The 23,256-nt window shown below is 48.0% G+C and overlaps 2 protein-coding genes across 5 annotated transcripts in view; both read left to right on the forward strand.

Annotated features, from left to right (window-relative positions):
• Positions 1-22,302, forward strand: part of MSL1 (MSL complex subunit 1) — a 595,596-nt gene extending 573,294 nt beyond the window's left edge. For all 4 annotated transcript variants that reach the window (XR_013595080.1, XM_078645683.1, XM_078645681.1 and 1 more), the window contains 2 exons: positions 4,951-5,023; positions 20,434-22,302. Coding sequence is in view for 3 of the 4 variants with exons in the window: in XM_078645683.1 (XP_078501809.1) it covers positions 4,951-5,023; positions 20,434-20,524 (164 nt within the window). In the remaining variant the exon portion in view is untranslated. The remainder of the gene's footprint in view (positions 1-4,950; positions 5,024-20,433) is intronic.
• Positions 8,014-11,802, forward strand: LOC144752346 (uncharacterized). The gene is made up of 2 exons (XM_078640288.1): positions 8,014-8,068; positions 10,865-11,802. The coding sequence occupies exons 1-2, from the start codon at positions 8,014-8,016 to the stop codon at positions 11,800-11,802; spliced, it is 993 nt and encodes a 330-aa protein (XP_078496414.1).
• Positions 22,303-23,256: the final 954 nt, after the last annotated feature.

A 23,256-nucleotide genomic window follows, 5' to 3' on the forward strand; every position in this document is an offset into this window, starting at 1 on the left:
CACTGGCAAATTAACCCTATACAAAAGGAGGATTACTTCTGAGCCTCTGGACTCATATGTCATCCCACTAAAGAAAAAAAGGGTTCCTCTAGACGCTTCTGGCCTCATAGAACCTATCCAGCCTCCTCCAAGAAGAAGCCCTACTCCCTCACCAGAACACTCTGAGGGTGAGGGATATCATGAGGAGGACCAATACACCTTCCCCATCAATGAACCAGATGCACATCCAGATGCATATGATGACATTGGTGACCAAGGCACCCAAAGTGTGGGGCAAGACCCACAGCCTTTCAGTGCACGTGCATCCCCAACAGAGGATTCTGCAGGTTTTCATGCACTCATTGAGAGGGCAGCTGCTAATCATGATGTGGACATGCATGCTGACCCAGTAGAAGAGGATTTTCTTTTTGACACTTTTTCAGTCTCTGAAAGAACTGTGAAAACGCTGCCTATGCTCAAGGGAGTCCTCAAGCATGCAGCTGACATCTTTAAAGAACCTACCAGAGCGAGAGTGGTCAATCCACGTATCGAGAAAGTACAGACCAGCACCTGCAGACCCTGCATACATTCGGGGACAGTTGCCACTAGACTCTCTTGTGGTCGCAAATGCCAGGAAACGGGCCAACTCCCAGACAACGGGCGAAGCTCCTCCCCCAGACAAGGAGTCCAAAGTGCTAGAGGCAGGGGGCAAAAGAGTGGCGGCACAAGCTGCCAACTTTTGGCGTATTGCAAATACACAAGCACTCTTAGCACGTTACGATAGGGCGCATTACGACACCCTAGAGCAAATTGTACAACACCTGCCTCCACAGTTTCAAGAAGGCACCAAACTGCTTATTGAGTAAGGGAAACTGATCTCCAACGCAGCCATCAAGTGTGCACTTGACGCCGCAGACACAGCAGCTAGGGCGATCAACACTAGCGTCATGCTGAGACGACAAGCTTGGCTCCGCATATCAGGGTTTAAACCGGATATTCAGACAACCATTCTTAATCAGCCAGTCAATCCTGATAGACTGTTTGGTCCAGATGTTGACACCACCCTCGAAAAGATAAAGAAGGACACGGAAACTGCTAAATCTATGGGGGCCCTACAATCACAACAGTTTCGTGGCAATAATTTTCGTCGCTCAGGTGCACGTGGAGTCACCAGAGGACAAATGGGTCAGCAATCGCAATTCTCAAGAGGTGGAGCCCAATCCTCGTTCACAAAACAGAACAAGGGAGGTTACAGAAATAACAGCAACAGAGGTCGCGGCAGAGCAAACAACAACTCCCGCTCCTCTACCCCAAGCAAACAGTGACTCTCTGTCACTACCCCCCGACCACTTAACACCTGTCGGGGGGAGACTGCAGCAGTTCCTGCCCGTCTGGAGAAACATCACCACAGACAGGTGGGTGCTACAACTTGTCCAGTACGGTTATTGTCTAGAGTTAAAGTCCACTCCACCCAACATTCCACCAAGGCAACGGCCTATGTCCGCAGAGCATTTGCACTTATTGCAGCAGGAAGTAGTGGCGATGCTGCAAAAAGGCGCAATCGAGCTCGTGCCAGTGGGAGAGGAAGGAACAGGGGTATATTCCCTGTACTTCCTTATTCCAAAGAAGGACGGATCTCTCAGGCCCATTCTAGATCTACGTCCCCTCAACCTGTACATACTGTCGGAACATTTCCATATGCTTACACTGCAACAGGCTCTTCCCTTGTTAAACCAAGGGGACTTCTTAGCAACCTTAGATCTCAAGGATGCTTATTTCCACATTCCACTACACCCGTCCCACAGGAAATACCTCAGGTTCACTATCCAAGGCAAGCATTACCAGTTCAAGGTCCTACCCTTCGGAGTCACCACAGCCCCGAGGGTGTTTACCAAGTGTCTGGCGACAGTAGCAGCGCACCTCAGGAGGCAGAACATCCATGTCTACCCCTACCTGGACGACTGGCTCGTTCAAGCCAAGTCGGAACTACAGTGCGCCGCGGATATGTCGACTACCATTCACCTCCTTCACAATCTAGGTTTCTCGTTGAACTACCCAAAGTCGCATCTTCAGCCGGCACATGTCCGGCAGTTTCTAGGTGCGACGATCAATACCCTGACGGCCATGGCTCAACCAAACCAAGTCAGGATAGACAGCATGCAGTCTCTAATCCAGAAGTTCAGACCACAACACTCGCTTCCAGCGAGAGTGTTCATGCAGTTGATAGGCATGATGGCCTCCTGCATCTTCATAGTCCCTCACGCACGGTTACATATGCGCCCGCTCCAGGAGTGCTTAGCAAATCAGTGGACACAGGCTTAGGGAAATTTAACAGACCTAGTGTTGGTTACCAGTCGGGCATACGACTCTCTGCATTGGTGGACTCCACACAACCTTTGCAAGGGCCGACTGTTCCAGGAGCCAGTGCCACAGATTATCCTGACGACGGACGCATCTCTCCAGGGTTGGGGAGCTCATCTGCTCACTTACACAGTGCAGGGACTATGGACGACGCAGCAACAGAAGATGCACATCAACTATCTGGAACTGATGGCAATCTTCATGGCGATCAAGTCCTTCATTGTACATCTGTGCAACAAGGTAGTGTTAGTCCGGACGGACAACATGACCGCGATGTACTACATTCAAAAGCAGGGAGGCACCTACTCGCCACAGCTGTCTCATCTGGCTCAGAGCATGTGGAAGTGGGCCATTCAAAGGAACATTTTCCTCATGGCAGAACACCTCCCGGGCACGGACAATCAGATGGCGGATCTGCTCAGCAGATACAGCCATCAAATGCACGAGTGGGAGTTACACCCATCTGTACTCCACCCGTACTTCCAGCAGTGGGGTCATCCGGAGATAGACCTGTTTGCAACAAAAGAAAACGCAAAATGCCAATACTTTGCCGCCAGGTTCCCTCACCCACAGTCGCAGGGGAATGCGATATGGATGAACTGGTCAGGCAAATTTGCGTACGCTTTTCCGCCAGCCCCTCTGATACCGCTGGTGGCAAGAAAGCTAAGGCAGCACGCGATGACTCTCATCCTGGTTGCTCCAACGTGGGCGCGCCAAGCATGGTACACCACGTTCCTCGAACTCTCAGTGGTGCCGCATCAAAGACTGCGCCTCACGCCCAGACTTTTGACGCAGAACCATGGAGAAATTCAGCATCCAGATCCGCAACAGCTCAACCTGGCGATCTGGCTCCTGAAGTCCTAGAGTTCGGATACCTTAACCTGCCTCCAGAATGCATGAACATCATCAAGGAGGCAAGAAAGCCAACTACCAGAGCATGCTATGCTGCAAAATGGAAGCGTTTTGTCATTTACTGTACTGCTAATGACATCAACCCGCTAGACGCATCTATCCCCAACATCATTTGTTATCTGTTGCATCTTTACAAGTGCAATCTAGCGTACACTTCCATTCGGATACATCTATCCGCCATAGCGGCTTATCTTCAAAACAGGCAGCATCTCTCTGTCTTCAGAGTGCCTGCCATTAAAGCTTTCCTTGAAGGTCTGAAACGAGTCATTCCCCCAAGAACACCACCAGCTCCGGTGTGGAACCTCAATGTGGTCCTCACCAGACTGATGGGACCACCTTTTGAGCCACTGCACTCGTGTGAACTCCAGTTCCTAACGTGGAAAGTAGCTTTCCTAATAGCTATTACGTCACTAAGGCGTGTTAGTGAGCTACAAGCGCTCACAATCCAAGAGCCTTTCATTCAGATTCATCCAAATAGGGTAGTGCTACGCACTAACCCCAAATTCCTTCCGAAGGTGGTGTCACAGTTTCATCTCAACCAAACTATTGACTTGCCGGCATTCTTCCAAAACCCACAAACGGTAGCGGAAAGAATGCTCCATACATTAGATGTACGGAGGGCGTTGATGTACTACATAGACAGGACACAACCCTTTAGAAAGACAAAACAACTTTTTGTTGCCTTCGCACCACAACACAAAGGCAACCCCATTTCAAAAGCAGGAATAGCCAGGTGGATTGTTAAGTGCATCCAAATATGTTATCAAAAGGCCAAGCGCACTCTAACCATACCCCCAAGGGCGCACTCTACACGCAAATTGGGGGCATCCATGGCTTTCCTAGGGAACATTCCTTTAGAGGACATTTGCAGAGCAGCCACGTGGGTTACACCACATACCTTTACCAAACACTACTGTGTTGATGTACATTCCAAGCAGCAAGCTGCTGTAGGACAGGCTGTTCTCAAGACACTCTTTCAGGTTTCTGCAGCTGGCACGGGCAACCGCCGCTGATGGAGGGACTGCTATGTATTCTATGCTAAGATATGAATTTAGCAGCCCACATGCCTCGAACTGAATATGCTACTTACCAGTATGCATCTGTTCTTGGCATGTAGGGCTGCTAACATTCATATCGCCCACCCTCCTCCCCGGTGCCTGTCGCAGCTGCAGATATACTATTGTATTCAGTCATTAGCATGGACATCCTTTACACTTTTCACTCCATCTTCTGCCACAATGGCGAAAAACAATCTGGGGATGGAGCCGATGCCCATGCGCACTGTAGTCCAGGGGAGGAGCCACCTATCTCAGGATACTTCGAAGACTCTTCCAGGACAATGTGCGATCATCCGGACCCAACACTAGGCGGCGATCTAATGCTAAGATATGAATGTTAGCAGCCCTACATGCCAAGAACAGATGCATACTGGTAAGTAGCATATTCATTGTGCTCTCTTAGGTCTAAGAAACAAATACATGACCTATTTTGTTTTATTTGAAAATGCTAATAAAAATAGTATATAAAACCAGTCGTTGAAATAAGAAGGCTGCTCTGTTGGTCAAGCATGGGTTGAAACGGTAAGTTTGAATCCTGCAAGTTGTAATACACTGTTAGTGCATTACCAATGGTTGTTGCTCTATAACCGAAACCATTTCCTGTATTTTAAAACTTGTTCACCCTCTTTTTCTCTTACAGTTGAATCTTTAATAATTACCCCATTCCTGCCTGTTGTAGCATTTGGACGGCCGTTGCCAAAATTAACTCCACAGTAAGTTATAACCTATTCTTTTGTCTCATAGAAAGTAGATGGGGAGGAGATGTTGATTGTGGTGCACTCATTCTTTCCTCAGGAAAAAGGAGGGGCTCCAGAGCTGAAGTCCTCTTCCTGGTCCTCTGCATTCTATGCTTGCTGCTCAGGAGCCCCTCGCGTTCAAGCGATGTCCTTTAGAAATGATTATAAGCAGGTCTTGGCTATCATTGAGAATCTATGTTAAATTTAATAGGTAGTCTTCATCTGTACCCCACAGATATCAGTGGGATGTATGTGGCGAAAGGTTATGACATAAGGTATGCACTAATAAAAAAATATTTACTGTTAATAAAACTATAGGAATCGCTCCAGGACTGAATCTGATAGAGACTTCTAGTTGCAAATTAATTACCATAGAATTATCCCCAGACATAAGAATGAATCCGGTATTTTTTTCATGAACAGTACCTCTACGTGCCGGTAGGTGGTATCATTGGACTCCATGTAGCTTCTACCGCGCCAGAAGTGAGTAGTGCATAGTCTGTATAGGCGCCACCCCAGCGCGCTGATGTCAGTTCTTTTCATGCCAGTCAGTGCAGATCTAGAGAGAGCTACACCCAGTCATTTTTTGACTGACCTTTTTGTAGAGGTTTTTTTAGATATCTTTCTCCTGGTGTGGCAGAGATGTCCACTAGGTAAGCTGGCTTCAAGCTCGGCAGGGCTTGTCATCTAGTGTCAGTGACAGACCCTCATCCTGTTTCCCTTTGGTGCCTTGACCAAAAACGAGAAGACCCGAGTCGACTGCTGTGCCATGCACCCCAAGGCTTTGAGGAAGCGCCCCTTCAAGGCCGTGGCCTCTCGACGCAGCGACTGTTTCGATCCTGGTCGAGAGGAATGTCCCAGGATTAGTCAGAGTCATCAATCTTCGTCGAAGACGTCCGGATAAGTCGCTCAAGAAGTAAAAAAGTAAGAAGCCGAAGAGGGCTTCGACTTAACCTGTCCGTTGAAGTCTTCCAGTGAGATGAGGGAGTGTCGTCATTCAAAGCTTGGCTCTGCAGTTGAGCCTGGGCCGGGTCTGTACTTCCCCGAGTTTCTGGGAGCCCGAGTGCCCTACCCTCGCCAATCCAACTTCGTTCATTTTATGAGGCCAGGTACCTCATATTTGAGCAACCAGTTGCCGTTGGTGCGCCTTTGTGCCCCACTGATTCGGTAGGGGCCCCTACTAGTTCCCCAGAGGGTCCACCCTCAGCGCTGTATTTTTACCGGGTTCACCCTCGGCGCTGTGTTTAGGCCCTTTTGATCCACGGATGTACCAGTTGCACCACCTCCAGTTTCCCTGGCCCTCCCTGTGCTACCATTCCCCATTTTCATGCTCGACTCCTAAATCCCCATTCTCATTCCAGAGGCCAACACGGAGCCTGAGGGGTTTCGCCAAAGTTCAGCGACGATTAGAGCCTTGCCTGGGCTAAGTCCATAGGATTCTTCAACAAGTATCTCGTGAGCTACTGGTAAGTCTCCAACTACCAGTAAGTAGCTCTCCAGTGCCCAGCCCAGCCTTCTAAATTAGAAGATTTTTCTCGATTGAATTAATATATGTATACCAAAATTGAAAAGTGTGTATTTAAGATGAAAATGTGTATTTTCAGAACCGAGAAAATAAAGTTTGAGTTTCCAAAACATATTTACAGCTGATATTTAAATAAGTGTAATAAGCTGGCTCTGTATCTACCATACCAAAGTAAGGTATAGTGTGCACAGTCTGGTGGATCCCCAAAGGCTTACAGAGGTAAAAGTAGATAACACCTTCGATGCCCATGCGCAGTATGATCCAAAGGAGGAGTCACCTGTCCTGTGACTTCCAAAGACTTTTCTACAACAAAAACAAACTGCAAACATCCGGGCCAACACTAGGTGGCCATCTATGCACAGTGTGTAACTCTGCAGCTCTACATGCCAAGAACAGATGCATACTGTTAAGTAGCATTTTCCTTCTTTGTCGTATTTTATTTTTAGAACCAAGCCAGACTTGGTGCAGATAACTAAAAATAGTACTTTTCTGATAATACAGTTTGTTGGAAGCTGGGTTTCTGTGGCGGTAACACCCCCCACCCCCACACACACACTTTTTGCTAGACTGCTGATGCACTTTGACTTGATTTGCCCTGGGTCCCTGCCAATCATGTTTCCAGGGCCTGTGTTCCATCCCATGTCAAAACTGTACCATGTCCCCCCAATTGGCACCTCTCTATCCAAATGTCAGTCCCTTGTAACAGGTTCCATGGGTACCAAGAGCACTGTGGCCAGGGAACGTCGCTAAGGGATGCAGCACTCATTGTGCCACCCTTAAAGGCCGTAAAGACCTTTACACACATACTGCCATTGCAGGCTGCTTGTTTTGGTGCAAAACAAAGTCAAGAGTGGGCATGGCACATATCTTTGTGTGTAACCACAAGCCCAGAGGAGATCTGGGGTGAGGGAACCAGAGGCACAGGGTACTGGGAGCCGGCAGCCTCCAACATAAAATGTTCAGCACAAATAGGGCCGCTCCCAGTTAACTGTCTTAGGTGCTACCGTTTTTTATTTCGTGAGTACAGGCATCTCACAAAAAGTGAAGGACTGGTCTCACACCACCTGGTGTCATGCTTCATCATTGACCAATCCTTGCTCTCTAGAAACTTGGTTCGGTAGCATGTGGGCTTACACCTGACGACAGGTGTATGCCCTTAACGGGGGACCTTGCAGACGAAAAGTGAGTTAAAAGGCCATTATAGATGTCAAATTAATTTTAATGTGGCTGGCATCTATATGGTAATTAAAATAACAGATCAGTGTGTTGGGGATTCTATTCTCCCCCCACCAGGGTTAGGGTGGTCGACATGTTTCTGCCAGTTGGCCCAGTAGGGTCCGTGGCATTCATCAGGACCTTGAGAAATAATGGTGGGATCCACTGTTACCAGACTGTGGTGAGAGGGTTCCACTCTGTGGGGTGATCAAGATCACACTCCACTATGACGCGGCTCGTATCTTTAGCACTAGAGTTGGGACAAGTTTCCCCATATGAGGGTGGGAGCAGAAGACCCCTTTGGTCGAACGTGATCCGTGGTGCGTCCTCCACGTCTGCACCTACATGTGTACTCCTCACTGCTAGTCTGGTAACTCAATCCCAAAGACCGAGTACTTACCTGGTAACCGTGAACTTCATTTCTCTCCACAGGAAACCATTGACTTTTTTTCCCCAAGTGTGGATTTGATTTGTATGGAAACCTGAAAATAACCATTGTGCAAAACTGATTTTACTAACCTTTTCTCTAGGAAATGTCCCAGTGTGATATCTAGGCATATTACACGGAGTAGAAAAAGTAAGGTAAAAAGTAACTAAAGTTATCTGTGCAGTAATTTCAATACCTTGACTTACCTGTATTTCAAACAACTGCATTTGAACTTGCATTCACTTGGAAACACTGCATAATATTTTGCAAAGCATTTATTTCACTTACCTGTGCCAGGCTTGGCTTCGTTCTAGATATAAAACAATTTAACAATATTTTTATTGAAACAAAATTGGTCTGAGTTCAGTCTTTGAGTGTGTGTGTGTGTACAACACATGCTTAACACTACCCTCTGATAAAGCCTTACTGCTCGCCACATTACCACAATAGAGAGTAAGGTGCAGTCGACTTTTATCTCTGCTACCTTTGGGGTTCCCCTGGACTCTGTGCACATTATACCTCATTTTGGTATAGTATAGACGGAGCCAGCTTCCTACACAGTTGAATGTAGATACAGGTAGATCAAATGTTCAGAAACAGTTGAAATTACTTTTCAGTTTCTTTGCAATTACGTTGTGATTACTTTTTAAATTACTTTTGAGATTAATTTTTCTACTCCGTGTAATATGCCTAGATATCACCCTGGGACATTTCCTAAATAAAAGGTAAGTAAGTCAGTTTTTGTAAACCGTTTTTTAGGTTCGAGGCATGTGGGCTGCTGAATTCATATCTATAGCATAGATCGCCGCCTAGTGTTGGGTCCGGATGATTGCACATTGTTGTCCTGGAAGAGTCTTCGAAGTATCACGAGATAGGTGGCTCCTCCCCTGGACTACAGTGCGCATGGGCATCGACTCCATCCCCAGATTGTTTTTTCCCGCGATTGGGTTCGGATGTATATTCGACATCTCCAGTTCGGAATCGAAATAGACTTTTCCTAAGGCCCGGAGGCCTTTCCTATAGCGTCGGTATTGTTTTGCGCTTGGTGCCCAGCTCTGTTCCGGCTCAGTTCCCGAGTCGGACGTCCAGAGGAGTCGCGTGACTCTTCGGTTCTCAAGGCCCGGTCGACGCAGCAAGACTTTCGACGACACATCATGGAACAGAGTCCGTTCAAGAAATGTCCCGTGTGCGGATCTAAGTACCCACACATCGACGTCCACCCCGTGTGCAACAAGTGCCTGTTGCCGGACCACGACGAAGCCAACTGTATGGCTTCTTCCCGGTTTCGATCGAAGAAGACGATTCGACTTCGGCGCGTGGCGCGCCAGGAGGCCCGGCAGTCGGCCCCGGCACCAGTGGACATCTTCGACAGAGAAGAAACAGACGAACAGGAAGTTCATATGCAGATTTCCCCTCCGGCGGAGGAGATCGACTACGAATACGACGCGGACGTCGAAGTGGTCGAAGAAGAAGTCGTCGACTAGGTAGGAGACGACAATGAGGCCTACGGGGCCACAGAAGATAGTTAATGTGAAGAGCTAAGCCCCGAACAAACAATTTCTAAGGCTCAGGTCAAGGGATCGCCACACGGCCTTACCCAAGACCTTCCACCCCAATCCACGGCCTCGCCTACGGGCCCAGCTACGGATACTTCTACGGAGCCTACCTTGGTAAAAACGAAACTGAAACCGAAACCTTCGGTGTCGACGAAATCGAAACCAATAGACGCCGTAGAAACAGAAGACGTCTGTCCCTCCGGTCGCCTCCTCGTCTTCAGACACGTCGGGGCAGCCGAAACCGAAGAAGGCCGTCGACCCGGGGAAGTCGACCAAGGGTGCCGAGCCAAATTCGGGCAAGGGTGCCGAGTCTAAGTCGGTCAAGAGCGTCGAGCCAAAATCGGCCAAAAGCGTCGATCCGAAGGCTGGGGCCCCGCACCCGGTTCTCAAGTCAACGTCGGCGCCGAAGGCCGTCGGCGCGGAGGGAGGGCGCAGTGTGCCGCAGAGGGCTGATCCTGTGCCTCGGCCGGATACGAACAAGGCATCGACGCTCGAGTCTTCACTCGCTGGTGGACCGAAGACGTCTGTCGGGTCGATGAAACCGTCCGCTTCCTTTACGAGGCAGGTGTCGGACTCTCTACAGCGCATCAGGAGCAAGGCTTTCGCGGCCGCACCAAAGGATTCCACACCGAAGCCGGCTGCTGCAACGCCAAAGTCTTCGACGCCACTCCTGTTTACGTTGCCGCCGAAGGTAGCACCAAAGGCCTTCGCACCACGGTCGGTCACCGAAGCGCCCGTCCACGTGTCTACGTCGTCGAAGCCTTCTCAGCCGCTTGGGAGCTCAAAACCTCGACAACCCTCGGTAGAGGAGCAGTCGGAACATTTTATCGACGCCGACACCGGGAAGCTAACCCTCTACAAAAGGAAGATCACGGCAACTCAGCCTTTGGCGTCCTACACGATTCCTTTAAAGCGCAAAAGGCCTGCTGTGGACTCCCCTGTTCTGGTGGAGCCTCTTGCTCCACGGACTCCACGAGTGGCTACACCCTCACCCACCTATTCAGATGTAGAGGGTGGAGATGGTGAGGACGAGGAGTATAACTTTCCTGCCAACACTGATCCTGAGGATCAACAAGACTCATGGGCAGATGCAGGTGACCCAGTGGATCAGCATACTGCACAAGACCCTCAGGTCTACAATGTCAAGCCCTCTCCTACTGAGGATTCAGCTGCATTTAATGCTCTAATTGAGAGGGCGGCTAAGAACCACGACGTGGAGCTCCACGCTGACCCTATCGAAGTGGACTTCCTATTTGATACCTTTTCAACAGCAGAGAAGACTGTCAAAACTCTCCCCATGCTGAAAGGGGTTCTGAAACATGCTGCAGACATTTTTAAGGAACCCACACGGGCCAGGGTGATCAACCCTAGGATTGAGAAAAAATATAAGCCGGCACCTGGCGACCCTACCTACATCAAGGGCCAGTTGCCATTGGACTCTCTGGTAGTTTCCAATGCCCGGAAGAGGGCGAACTCCCAGACCACTGGTGATGCTCCTCCCCCCGACAAGGAATCTAAAGTGCTGGAGGCATTAGGGAAGAGGGTGGCGGCTCAAGCAGCCAATATCTGGCGTATTTCTAACACTCAAGCACTCCTAGCCAGATATGACAGGGCGCACTATGACACGCTAGAGACCCTGTTACAACATCTTCCAGACCAGTATAAGGAGGCAGCTGAGATGCTTATTCAGGAAGGGAAGCTTATCTCCAACGCTTCTATTAAATGTGCCCTGGACGTGGCAGACACCGCGGCCAGAGCCATTAACACCAGTGTCAGGTTGAGATGTCAGGCCTGGCTCCGGATCTCCGGTTTCAAGCCGGAGATACAAACCACCATCCTCAATCAGCCAGTAAACCCAGATAGGTTATTTGGTCCAGAGGTGGATACCACCTTAGAGAAAATCAAAAAGGATACCGAGACTGCGAAGTCCATGGGGGCTCTACAGTCCCAGCAGTTTCAGGGCAGTACTTTTCGTCGCTCAGGCAATAGAGGTGTTTCCAGAGGCCAGATGTCCCAGCAAACACAGGCCTGACGCCGCAACATTACACTGGTGTTAATAGCCCTGGCCACGGTGTCCGCAGCGTCCAGTGCACACTTAATAGAAGCATTTGAGATAAGTTTCCCTTCCCGAATGAGCATCTCTGCTGCCTCCTTATATTCGTCTGGCAAGTGTTGTAACAGAGTTTCAAATGTATCATAATGTGCCCTGTCATATCTGGCCAAGAGTGCCTGCGTGTTAGAAATGCGCCAGATATTGGCCGCTTGAGCCGCCACCCTCTTCCCCGATGCTTCTAGCACCTTAGATTCCTTGTCAGGGGGAGGAGCATCACCAGTAGTTTGTGAATTTGCCCTCTTCCGGGCATTAGAAACAACTAGCGAGTCCAACGGCAACTGGCCCTTGATGTAGGTAGGGTCGCCAGGTGCCGGCTTGTATTTTTTTTCAATTCTGGGGTTTATAACCCTGGCATGTGTGGGTTCTTTAAAAATGTCTGCAGCATGTTTCAAGACACCCTTCAGCATTGGCAGAGTCTTAACGGTCTTTTCAGAGGTGGAAAAGTTGTCAAACAGAAAGTCTACTTCAATAGGGTCAGCATGAAGCTGGACGTTATGATTCTTGGCTGCCCTCCCAATAAGCGCAGTAAATGCCGCAGAATCCTCCGTAGGGGAGGTTTTGACAGTATACACTTGAGTGTCCGGGGCAGTTTGTGGATCCCCTAGGTGCGCAGCATCTGCCCATGTGTCATGCTGATCTTCAGGATCAGTGTCGGCAGGGTAGTATTCATCATAGGCACCTTCCCCAGCCTCCACATCCGAGTAAATGGGCGAGAGTGGAGCAGTGTCCTGAGCACGTGGATGAATCAGTTCAACAAGAACTGGGGAATCTGTGGAATCCCTTTTCTTCTTCAAAGGAATTGTGTATGACTCCATAGGCTGTGCCGGTGTGATCTTTCACTTGTAGATGGAAAGTTTACCGGTGTCTGCGTCGATAAATTGTTCCGACTGCTCCTCCAGCAGGGGTTGTCGATGTTTTGTGCCTACAACTGCAGGGGTAGGCTTCGGCCCCGTGGATACCGTCATGGACGCCTCGACGACCTTCCTGGGCGCGAACGCCTTCGGCGCCACTTTTGGCGGCAGCGTGAACTGAATCGGTGCCATTGACTTTTGCGGTTTGGCGGCCGGCTTCGGGGTGGAAGTATCCTTCGGATCGACCGCGGAAGCCTTGTCCTTAATGCGCTGCAACGAGTCCGACACCTGCTTCGTGAAGGATGCGGACGGTTTCGTCGATTCAACAGGTGCTCTCGAGCCACTACCATGTGCGGACTCGAGGGTAGCAGTACTCTTGGCCTTGTCGGGCCGACGTGCAGGATCGACAGCTTTTGGAGCTCCGAGTCCTTTGACAGTGTCCACGGCCTTCGGCGTCGACTGCTTCGGGTCGGCGGCCTTGACAAGCGCTTTCGGTGCCCCAGCCTTCGGCTCGACGCCCTTGAGCGACTTCACCTGTTCGACAACCTTCTTTAGCTTCGTCTGCATCGACAGGTCCGAAGACGTGGAGCCGACCAAGGCGACAGGCGTTTTCTGTTTCGACGGCGCCTCTATCACTTTTGGTTTTGTCGAGACCGAAGCTTGTACTTTTGGCTTCGATTTGACCAATGGCGGCTCCGTAGAAGCGTCTTTCGAGACCACAGCTTTCTCTTTCGGTTTCGATTTGACTAATGGCGGCTCCGCAGAAGTGTCCGTAGCCGGGCCCGGAGGCGAGACCGTGGATCTAGGTGTAAGATCTTGGGTAAGGCCATATGGGTATCCCTCGACCTGAGCCTTAGTTAATGTCCGAACGGGGCATAGCTCTTCGCCTGAGCTATCTTCCGTGGCCCCATAGGCCTCATCGTCGTCGCCTACCTCGTCGACGACGTCTTCTGTATCGAGCATTTCTACGTCTGCGTCGTAGTTGGAGTCGATCTCTGCCGCTGGAATGGAAATCGGCTCTCGAACTTCCTGCTCGTCTGCTTCTTCTCCCTCAGTATCGAAAATGTTCTCCGGTGCCGTCTGCTGGGCCTCCTGGCGCGCCACGCGCCGAAGTCGAATCGTCTTCTTGGAGCGAAAACGAGAACAAGCCATACAGTTTGCTTCATCGTGTTTCGGCGACAGGCACTTGTTGCACACCGGGTGGACGTCGATGTGGGGATACTTGGAGTTACACACGGGGCACCTCTTGAACGGGCTCCATTCCATGATGTGTCGTCGAATAAGGCTTGTTGCGTTGACTGGGCCTCGAGCACCGAAGAGCCACGCGACTCCTCTGGATGTCTGACTCGGGAACTGAGCCGGAACAGAGCTGGGCACCGAACGCAAGACAATACCGACTATATAGGAAAGGCCTTTGGGCCGAAAAGAAAGTTTTTATCGAATCCGAACTTGAGTGATCAAATATGCATCCGAACCCAATGGCGGAAAAAAACAATCTTGGGATGGAGTCGATGCCCATGCGCACTGTAGTCCAGGGGAGGAGCCACCTATCTCGTGATACTTCGAAGACTCTTCCATGACAACAATGTGCAATCATCCGGACCCAACACTAGGCGGCGATCTATGCTATAGATATGAATTCAGCAGCCCACATGCCTCGAACGTATGGGAACTCTTAGAGTACTTCCTGGTCACAGTGCCCTTGATACCGTTGGTACCTTTTACAAGGGACTTACATGTGGCCTGAGAGTTGCCAATTTGGGTGTACAACAATACAGATTTAGGGAAAGATCATAGGCCCTGGATTTCTGTTTGGCAGGAACCCAGGGCACATTTAGTCAAAGAGCATCAACATCAAGCAAAAAGTGTGGGGCAGCCATGCAAAAAGGGGCACTTTCCTACAGTGCATCTATTAGCCACTATTGAGAACAGATACGTTTCACCTCCAGATACCCACAGTCTTGGGGCAGTGCACTATGGCTTGTCTGAAATAGTTCACCAACCAAGGTTTGACATAGAACTAGGGAAAATCTTGTCTGAAACTAAGCAGAAGACCATCATCGGGAGATACAATGGATACAAATGCAAAACCTTCCCAACAAAGGAGAGAACTCTGAAATCATTCAACCTAGCCAGAAAGCTTCAAAAAAGAGTTTGTTTCAGTAGGTCTCTTCAAATCGTATCTGGGGATAATGTTTTGCATTTTTTTAATGCATTTTTCTTGTTCACTCATTTTTGCCTTCACAATAAACCTTTCAAGGAGGAACTAGCCAACCAATAGACACACAGCCAAGGGATCCTTCCACATTATAAATCGCCCCCAAGATGATGGCAGCAATAACCTGGTGAATGCTGGAAAATAATATATTGATGGGTCTACGTTCATGAATACAGCACCCCAATTTGTGATTACCTCATTTGAATCTCTAGAAGGATGGAGAGCACACCTCCGGGATGTGGAAGACTGAGATGGTCTTACCCAAAAAAAACTCAAATTGGCTTTAGAGTTCCAATCTTGTTTTCCCATAATAAGATTCTTCTATACTGCTGCCTACAGACAACCTAACAACCATGTACTATTTGAACAAACAAGGAGGAACAAGATAACCCCCCTGCTCCCAAAGGAAGCACAAAAGATTTGGTAATGGATTGTTTGTCATCCGATTACACTGAAGGCTTAATCAGTGGAGTGTCACAACTGGGAACTGGACCAGTGATGAATGACATCCATCTTTCAAAGTTGGAGGAAGCCAAATATATTTTTTTACACCACAAATAAGTCACAAATTTCACTTTTATGCCAGCAGTTGCCCTTGCCAGGGGTCGTGAGAAAATGTCTTTTAAATAGCATGGACCGAAATCTTCACTTGCGCTTTCCCTCCACTTCCCTTGAAGTGGAAAACAAAATGAAAAGGAGGGCATATCGCCTCAAGCCTATATCCCCATTATGGCTGTGAGAAGTTGGCCTGATGTGCAGTGTTCACTATTCTAGTGATCACTATATATCAGTCCAAACAACCCTTATTGATGATTGGTTGTAAGTCAACCTTATAGACCAGCTATCCTAGTAGCATGGATACGAGCAGTCTAAGGCTAAGACTCTAGAGGGCGTGTTAAGCCAGCTGTTTTACCATCACATTACCCCTTGAACACCCAGTGAAAGGACACCACACAAGTGTTATGAAAATAAACAGTGTATTTATTAGAATCACAACAACCCTGTACTCTTTATGAGGACAGGGTGCTAGGCACACAACAAAACTCTTACGAAAATACTTAAGTTAGCACGTTATACACAAATGCCCGAGGGGCACGAAAAACCATATACTTTAAAAGTGGAATGCGAAATTACTAGCAGGTAAGTACAGTACTAATAGGCTTTGGAATCGCTAGGACTTGACTAGGGAATTGTTAGATTACTTCTAGGAGACCTAGGGGACTCGGGTGCAGAGTGTGCACTCTCACGCGGGATGCGGGACAAAGTCTATGGGAGCTAGTAAAGGCAAAGTTAGTGTTCACGGGCGAACCCGACCTGGTAGGAAGAAAACTACAGTGGATCCTGACCCTAGGATAGTGAGGCTATGCTGGGACACCGAAGTGCCGAAGTTACCTAGCCCAGGGGCTGCAGCTGCATAGGTCTGAAAAGACGTCGGGGATCTCGTTGCCGGACCAGGAGCCTGGAAGAAGGAAGTTGCTGGCAGGCGACCAGTGAAGGAAAGTTCGTTGGATCCAAGCCTGGATCGAGGAAGAAGAAACCTGAAAGCAGAGGGGACCAAGTTCTTGAATCACTAGCCAGTGATTAAGGGGGCACCAGGATGGCACCGGGCGAAGTCACCTCGACTAGGTGAGTGGGCGACGCTGGCTCTGCAGATCTCACGGACCAGGAGGCGTTGTCGGCGACCAGGATGGAGAGGCGAGCTGTCCCACGATGGATGAAGCTGTCGGCGTCGAAGTTACCCAGGATTGGGCAACAAGCCTTGGCTAATTCAAGCCCACGCGGTGGACTCAAAATGGCGTCTTGAGTGGACCAGGAGGGTCCGGGGTGCTCCTCTTTTGGAAGGGAGCAAGGGCCAGCCTGGAGCAACCAGACCAGCAGCAGAAATGTCGTCGGGCGTCGTTCAGAAGGCCACAAGCCAGCGGGCTAGTAGCCAAACAACGCGGTGAGCAGCAAAAAGCAGAAGGGCCCCACGCAGATCGTGGAGATGCTGGGAGGCTGCACTTCGGAGCTGGAGCTGCTCAGGGTCGGGGCTTCTCGGACCCCAAAGCACTCACCAGGAAATTACTCTGCGGGCTTGCTGGAAAGAAGTCGTGCAGTCTTGAAGATGGCCGGTCCCTCGAGGTCTCGTCACACCCACGAATCTCAGCGTGACTGATGATGCAGGTAGAGGTCAGAGGTGCCAGGGAAGCCGGTTCTCGTCGAGCTGGGCAGTCTTGATCCGGAGGAGAGACTTGCAGCAGACCGCAGTGTTCTTAAGATGGTGCCTGCGGATGCAGGGTGACTACTCCTTAGTCACAAGGGAGAAATCTTAGGAAGAAGTCTTGAGTTCCTTTCGTGGAAAGTAGTTTCAGGATTCAAAGATGATCTGATTTGGAAGGGGGCCAGTTCCTACCTTTATCCTGTAAAAAGGGGCTGGCACGCGACTAAGTCCTGCCCTAGGGGTGGGACTAGGAGGGGGGTGGTTACACCCACTTCCTTGGCGGGCTTTTCCCCAGCACAGGGTCTGGAGTGACCCTGGAACTGGTTCCAGCCAGCCTATGCACAGTGAGCACCGGGGTGCCACGTGCAGTCACCTTCCTCTAAAGCCCTGCCTACCTACAATACACAAAACCCTGTCTGGGACGGTGCTGGCACCGCCCCTGGCAGGAAACCCTTTGTCCTTATCTCCTGCTCTGGGAGGACTCCCAGCAGCAGGAGGGCAGACTTGTGTCTCGGTGGCAGCATCCATTTTGTGGAGCTGAGGCTCTGTTTGACTTTAACCGGGGTTAGGGGTTACATGCATGTCGTGTCCCTCTAGAAGGGTGGAATGCTAACCCCGTCGCCAGAATTGGCGAGGGGTTAGTATTCCAATTCGTATGACACCTTACTCGACATGTTTTGATAAAGCGATACCAGAGTTGGCATATAACCGCGAGGATTATAATGCACTTAACAGTATATGGTATGCGATATCATGGAAACGGCTAAGGGATGGATCCCGAAAGCCGCAGACAGGCTCAGCTCATGCCAGAGCACCATCTCACACGATTCCAAGCACTCTGCCTTCAGGATTGTTAAGGCCTGCCATAGGAGTGACTGATAGGAGATCTGTGTGTCCATTTTATGGTTAGATATAGGTATACTATATCTAAAGCAAAGGGTGAGTACACCACCTTGCCCCAGCTGTCGTGCAGCCAGTTGTGTCAGTTTAGTTAGTCAGCCCAGGGGTGGCATAATACATGCTTCAGCCCCTGGGAGACTTCTGGGTACACCTCAGCCCTGGGTACAGGGACTTGGAGAGGGCCCAGTGCCAATTCAGTACCTGAGTACAATTTGGATAGAGAGAACAGCTAGGCTGTGGGTCTGATTAGCAGGCCCACAGCCAGGGAAAGTCGTAAACCAGTGCAGCAAAAAGCAAAAAAATCTGGGTGATCATAGGATTGCAGACCCTACTCTCCTACAATGGCCCAGACATTTTTAATACAAGGCTACTTCTCCTATCAGAACATTACCATATTCCACGCTCACCGATAACCCACCGGCCAGGTTCTTCATCCCAACCCGAAAACTCTCAATTTATTGGTTTGGCTCCTGAATACAATCAGTTCCAACTCTTAAGTATTTCAAAAGACTACAGAGTGATTTTAGCCAAAGCCCGAGCTGAAACAAGTAACACAACCTACAAAGCTAATTGGACTTGTTTTTGCATGTGGTGTTCTGGAAACCAACATCAACTCAACTTTCTTCTTTGCGTGAGCTAGTTCTTCTGAACTTGTTACACTTAGCACTATAAGGTCTTTCTCATGCTCTATCAAATTTCACCTGGCTGCAATTTCACGCTTTAGAAGATCTTCAGATCAGTTGTCACTCTGGTATTGTAGACTGGTTACAGAATTCCTCAAAGGCATAGTGAAGATGACACCAATAAAGGAGAGGTGTGGCATAGTGGCCAGAGTTGCTGACTCCGGAGCTCAGGGCTCATGGTTCGATTCCAGGCGGCAGTTCAGCTCAGCATCATGTGACTCTGGGCAATAGCTCACTTATTCTCCTCGATGGCCCCCCAGCGCCTGGATACCCTTAAAGGGTGATAAGTCATGGCAATTAAACACTATAATTCCTCAACTGGCGGAGAGCCAATTCTAATCCATACATACAGCGAACCTCAAATACCTGTCTTAGAAGACTGCTTTACTATTCGCCTTAACATCTGCCAGAAATGTTGTTGAAATCTAAGCTTGAACTTTTAAGACACTTTATATGCTATTCCGAGATGACAGTAATGCTAAGAACGAATCCTTAGTTTATTCCTAAGGTACCATCAGACTCTCATCATAATGAACAGATGGATATAGAGACTTTTTTTCAGAATCCTACTGAAACAATGCTTCAAGTTTTATATTGATAGAACTTGAACATTCAGAAAAACCAACCACAATCTGACAGTGCGTGACCCTTCCTAAGTGGACCATTACCTATCAAGGCACAGTGTTGTACGCTGGGTCTCTGCGTCCATAGTATTTTGCGATCAAAAAGCTGGACATCTTCTGCACGGCAAGGTTAGAGCACATTCCACAAGAGATATGGTCTGTTTGCTGGGTTAACCATGGCAAACGCTTGCAGAGCAGCTAAATGGTTGCATAATTACCCAACATTTCTGTCTGGATTTGACAGTAAGAAATGTTGTAATAGTGGGCTCCGGTAGTTCTGCAGCTGAGGTGAGCTCAGTTCTTTAAAAAAAAAAAAAAAAAAAAAAAAAAGTTCTGCCATTATGCTGCTTTAAATGTAATTTTCTTATTTCAGGAGTACTGCTTGCTATTCCAGTTGCGATGTGAATCTATGAAACATTCAATAGTGGAGAAAAAAACCTATCTTGTACACAGTAGTTTTCCAGTATCGATGTATTTAATTCACATAAGACAAACCCTCCTCCCCCATTGTATCTCTCTGCTTAAATATCTCAAGTATCTTACCTTCACACTTGTGCTGAGAAATCTGTGGTATGTTTGGTTCTGAGGGGGAAGAGTGGTCACTGAGCTGATTTACTGATTGGTTGGAATTTAGTTCTTCTCAAATGATGGGAAATGTTCATTAATGTTGAGCTTTTTTAAAGCTAGGATTTTCATTTATTCTGCTTACTATTATTACTGGGGGACTCCCACCTCAATGAATGAGACGATTCAAGCATGTACATTTTATGTCTGATCCATACTGGAGAACTACAATTTGCAGGCAAGTAACTTGTTTTTCTGGGGCTGTGCTTGTCTGGACTGCAGGTGTGAGCTTGGCATTAGGTGCATCTACCTTTCACTCTCAGGGAATCTCCATTGATGATCATTAGCATTGATTGTGCCTGCTCACGTGGTCTGATGTCATTCTAATGGACAGTAAACACTGTGAAGTGTTTGTTGCAATATAACCAGAATTATACTGATATATGTGAAGGAACTGATACATACCCTGTTACTTGGAGGTCTGTTTACTGAGTGTTGTTATTTCCTGCAGGAACTTTGAGCTGCCATGGCTGGATGAACGAAGTCGTTGTAGGCTAGAGATGCAGAAGAAACAAACACCTCATCGGACCTGCAGAAAGTAGTGGGCAGGGTGTTCTTTTACATGGGTGTAGCATGTCATTCACAAGGACTGTTGTGGACATCGTCCGTGAATCCTGTACCTTTGTATCGAATTTGATACGTAGCTCAGCTTCATTGCGTCTGTGTCACCTTTGATGTCCTTTGGCAGAACAATCTCTTCATTGTCAAGAGATTGTTCATTGCAGTGTCCGAGAAGTTATCATCTGAAAGCAGGGCTTGAAGCTTATGGTGGGATGAGGGATGGCAAGGAGCATCCCCACTCAGTATGTCATAGATGCATCATTTATAATATCACACCAGGAGATATCGTAAAGGGTGTTGCTTTTGTTATTGTGCGTGCTATGGAGTAAGGTTCAACAAAAACAGGCAGTATATCCTTGGTGTTTGCATACGAATCTGTAGATTGACATGCATATCGTCTGACATTCCCACAGAAACCCTTCTCTGTTCTCTGAATTTCACCTTTTTTAAAATTCTAGGAATAGTCTTGGGAACATTTAAATGCTGTCCAAATGAAGAATCCGTTGGGGCACTGTGGAAGGGGAAAACACTTCTTGATTAACACTGTTGCCTTGCATGCTCTTGTATTTCAGAAAGGAAGAACCACCAAAGTGGTTCTGATACCTTGAATATTGGCAAGCAACCCTCCTGCGAGACATGAATAACATTCTGTGATGTTGTCAAGGCAGTCTTCCTGTGAGAGTGACTGAATATTGTGGTGAACTTTTATTCTCTGTTTACCATGAATGGTTTTTGCTCCAGTAGAATGTGAGCACCAGAGCTTTGTCTGTCTCCATAGGATCTTTGGCAGTGTAAACACTTTGCACTTGCAGTACTTACACAGCCCTTTATTTTGGAGAAGCTGTATGTTCGAGTACAAAAATAAATAAAATAACTTATTCTCTTAACGTTTTTAAAATCTTGCTTTTCAGTGTTCATAAAAATGTAATTCTTATGACCTAAATGGTTCGCTTGCATATATCTGTCTTCTCATGTAAACCACCAGTTTATCTACATCAGCCCCAAGAACTAAACACGTAGTGTAATGGGGTAGCTAAGGTAATCGACCCATTCCTAGGTGTTACTGCACTTGGTATGCAATGGTGATGCATGCAGGTGCGGTATCCTGAGCGAGCGCGTGCTGTTGCTACAAACACTAGAACAAAATTCCTTTTAATATTTGAGAGTAGGCACATATTTTCATTAAGTCAATATGGTATCTTCTTTCCACATAGTACAGTTTCATAAGTTCGGATACATCGGACATTTTATCTTTTCCTTTCAACGTGCTAGGGCAATTCTGCACGTTCCTTAGTTTGTATGTCTTCTAGAAATCACTGTTCCGAAGTGAACATCCTGTCCTGGCTTGCTGTTAACTTCTTGAACCTATAGGCAGCAGTTTATAATTGGGGTTTTGTTTAGTGGGGGTTGTGCAACCATGCAAAAGGATGTACCCACTCAAGTTGAAGATGTGAAGTAAACCAGTTCAGTCAGCCTAAATTAGTTATGGGACTCCCTCACAAGGATCACAGCAACACTGTGTACCTCCCTTCTCATCTACACCTAATGCAACTAGCCCTCTTAGTATCTTGCTATAAAACAGTGCTTTGTTTTCCCCATAAATCCGAACAAGAAAACTAAAGCCGTTTAGACATGGTTGTGTTAATAACACATAATTTTGATACCATTTCTAATGTGTAAAATTGGTTGTTCTGTAAATATTCACTAAAAAAAGGTAAATTGACTGTAAATAAAATATTGTCTGTTACTTTTGTTCTAATTTCCTGGTGGTTTGTCTCTTAATGATGGTATTGAACAAGCTATTTGATGATCAAACCAATGAGACCACATTATTTCAGGAGGATGGTTTTGGCCAGAGACTGTTTTGTGTGTGGCTACGTAATGTATGTGTCCGTGGTATTCTTAAACGGTGCATGTATCTATCTGTTGGACCCTACAGCCTGTTTAAAAACTGCTCTTTTTTATTTATTTCCCACAAATAGCTATCGGAATGCAATTTTCAGATCTCCTCTATGTAGGAAGCTGGTTCTGTATAAACTATACCAAAGTGAGGTATAGTGTCCACAGAGTCCAGTGAATCACCAGAGGTATAGCAGAGGCTAAAGTAAATAATACTGTTCGAGGCATGTGGGCTGCTGACTTCATATCTTAGCATAGATCTCCGCCTAGTGTTGGGTCCTGATGATTGCACCTTGTTGTCCTGGAAGAGTCTTCGAAGTATCACGAAATAGGCGACTCCTCCCCTGGACTACAGTGCGCATGGGCATCTTCTCCATCCTTAGATTGTTTTTTTCCGCCATTGGGTTCGGATGTTGTTCCTCTACTCCAACTTCGGAACCGAAACTAAACTACTTTCTAAGGCCTTCTACTTCGACGGTATTGTTCTTGTTCGGTGGTACTTGACTCTACCAAACTTTCCTTCTCGATCCGGTCGTCGACGCGGGTCGTAGGGCCTTTCGACGCCACGTGGGCCTGCTGTCGATGAAAAGGAGCCCGTTCAAAAGGTGCCCAAAATGCCACTCCAAATTCCCGCATGCTTATCACCGGAGCACAACGAAGAAAATTGCCCAGCGTGTGCCCAATTCCATTCGAAGAAGACCATCCGGAATCGACGGGCCGCTAGGCAGGAGATGCAGCGGCCGGCACCGGAACCGGAGAACATCTTCGATGATAAACACGACCTCCCAGAAGCAGCGGACTCTGATCTAGAAAT

Source organism: Lissotriton helveticus, chromosome 5_1 (assembly GCF_964261635.1).
Source record: "Lissotriton helveticus chromosome 5_1, aLisHel1.1, whole genome shotgun sequence".
In the NCBI taxonomy this organism is placed as follows: Eukaryota; Metazoa; Chordata; class Amphibia; order Caudata; family Salamandridae; genus Lissotriton; species Lissotriton helveticus.

Coding starts and splice junctions, on each gene's coding strand:
- LOC144752346 (XM_078640288.1), top strand. CDS start 8,014: ATGACGCGGCTCGTATCTTTAGCACTAGAGTTGGGACAAGTTTCCCCA. Junction 8,069..10,864: donor ACAAGTTTCCCCATATGAGG/GTGGGAGCAGAA, acceptor GGGCAGATGCAG/GTGACCCAGTGGATCAGCAT.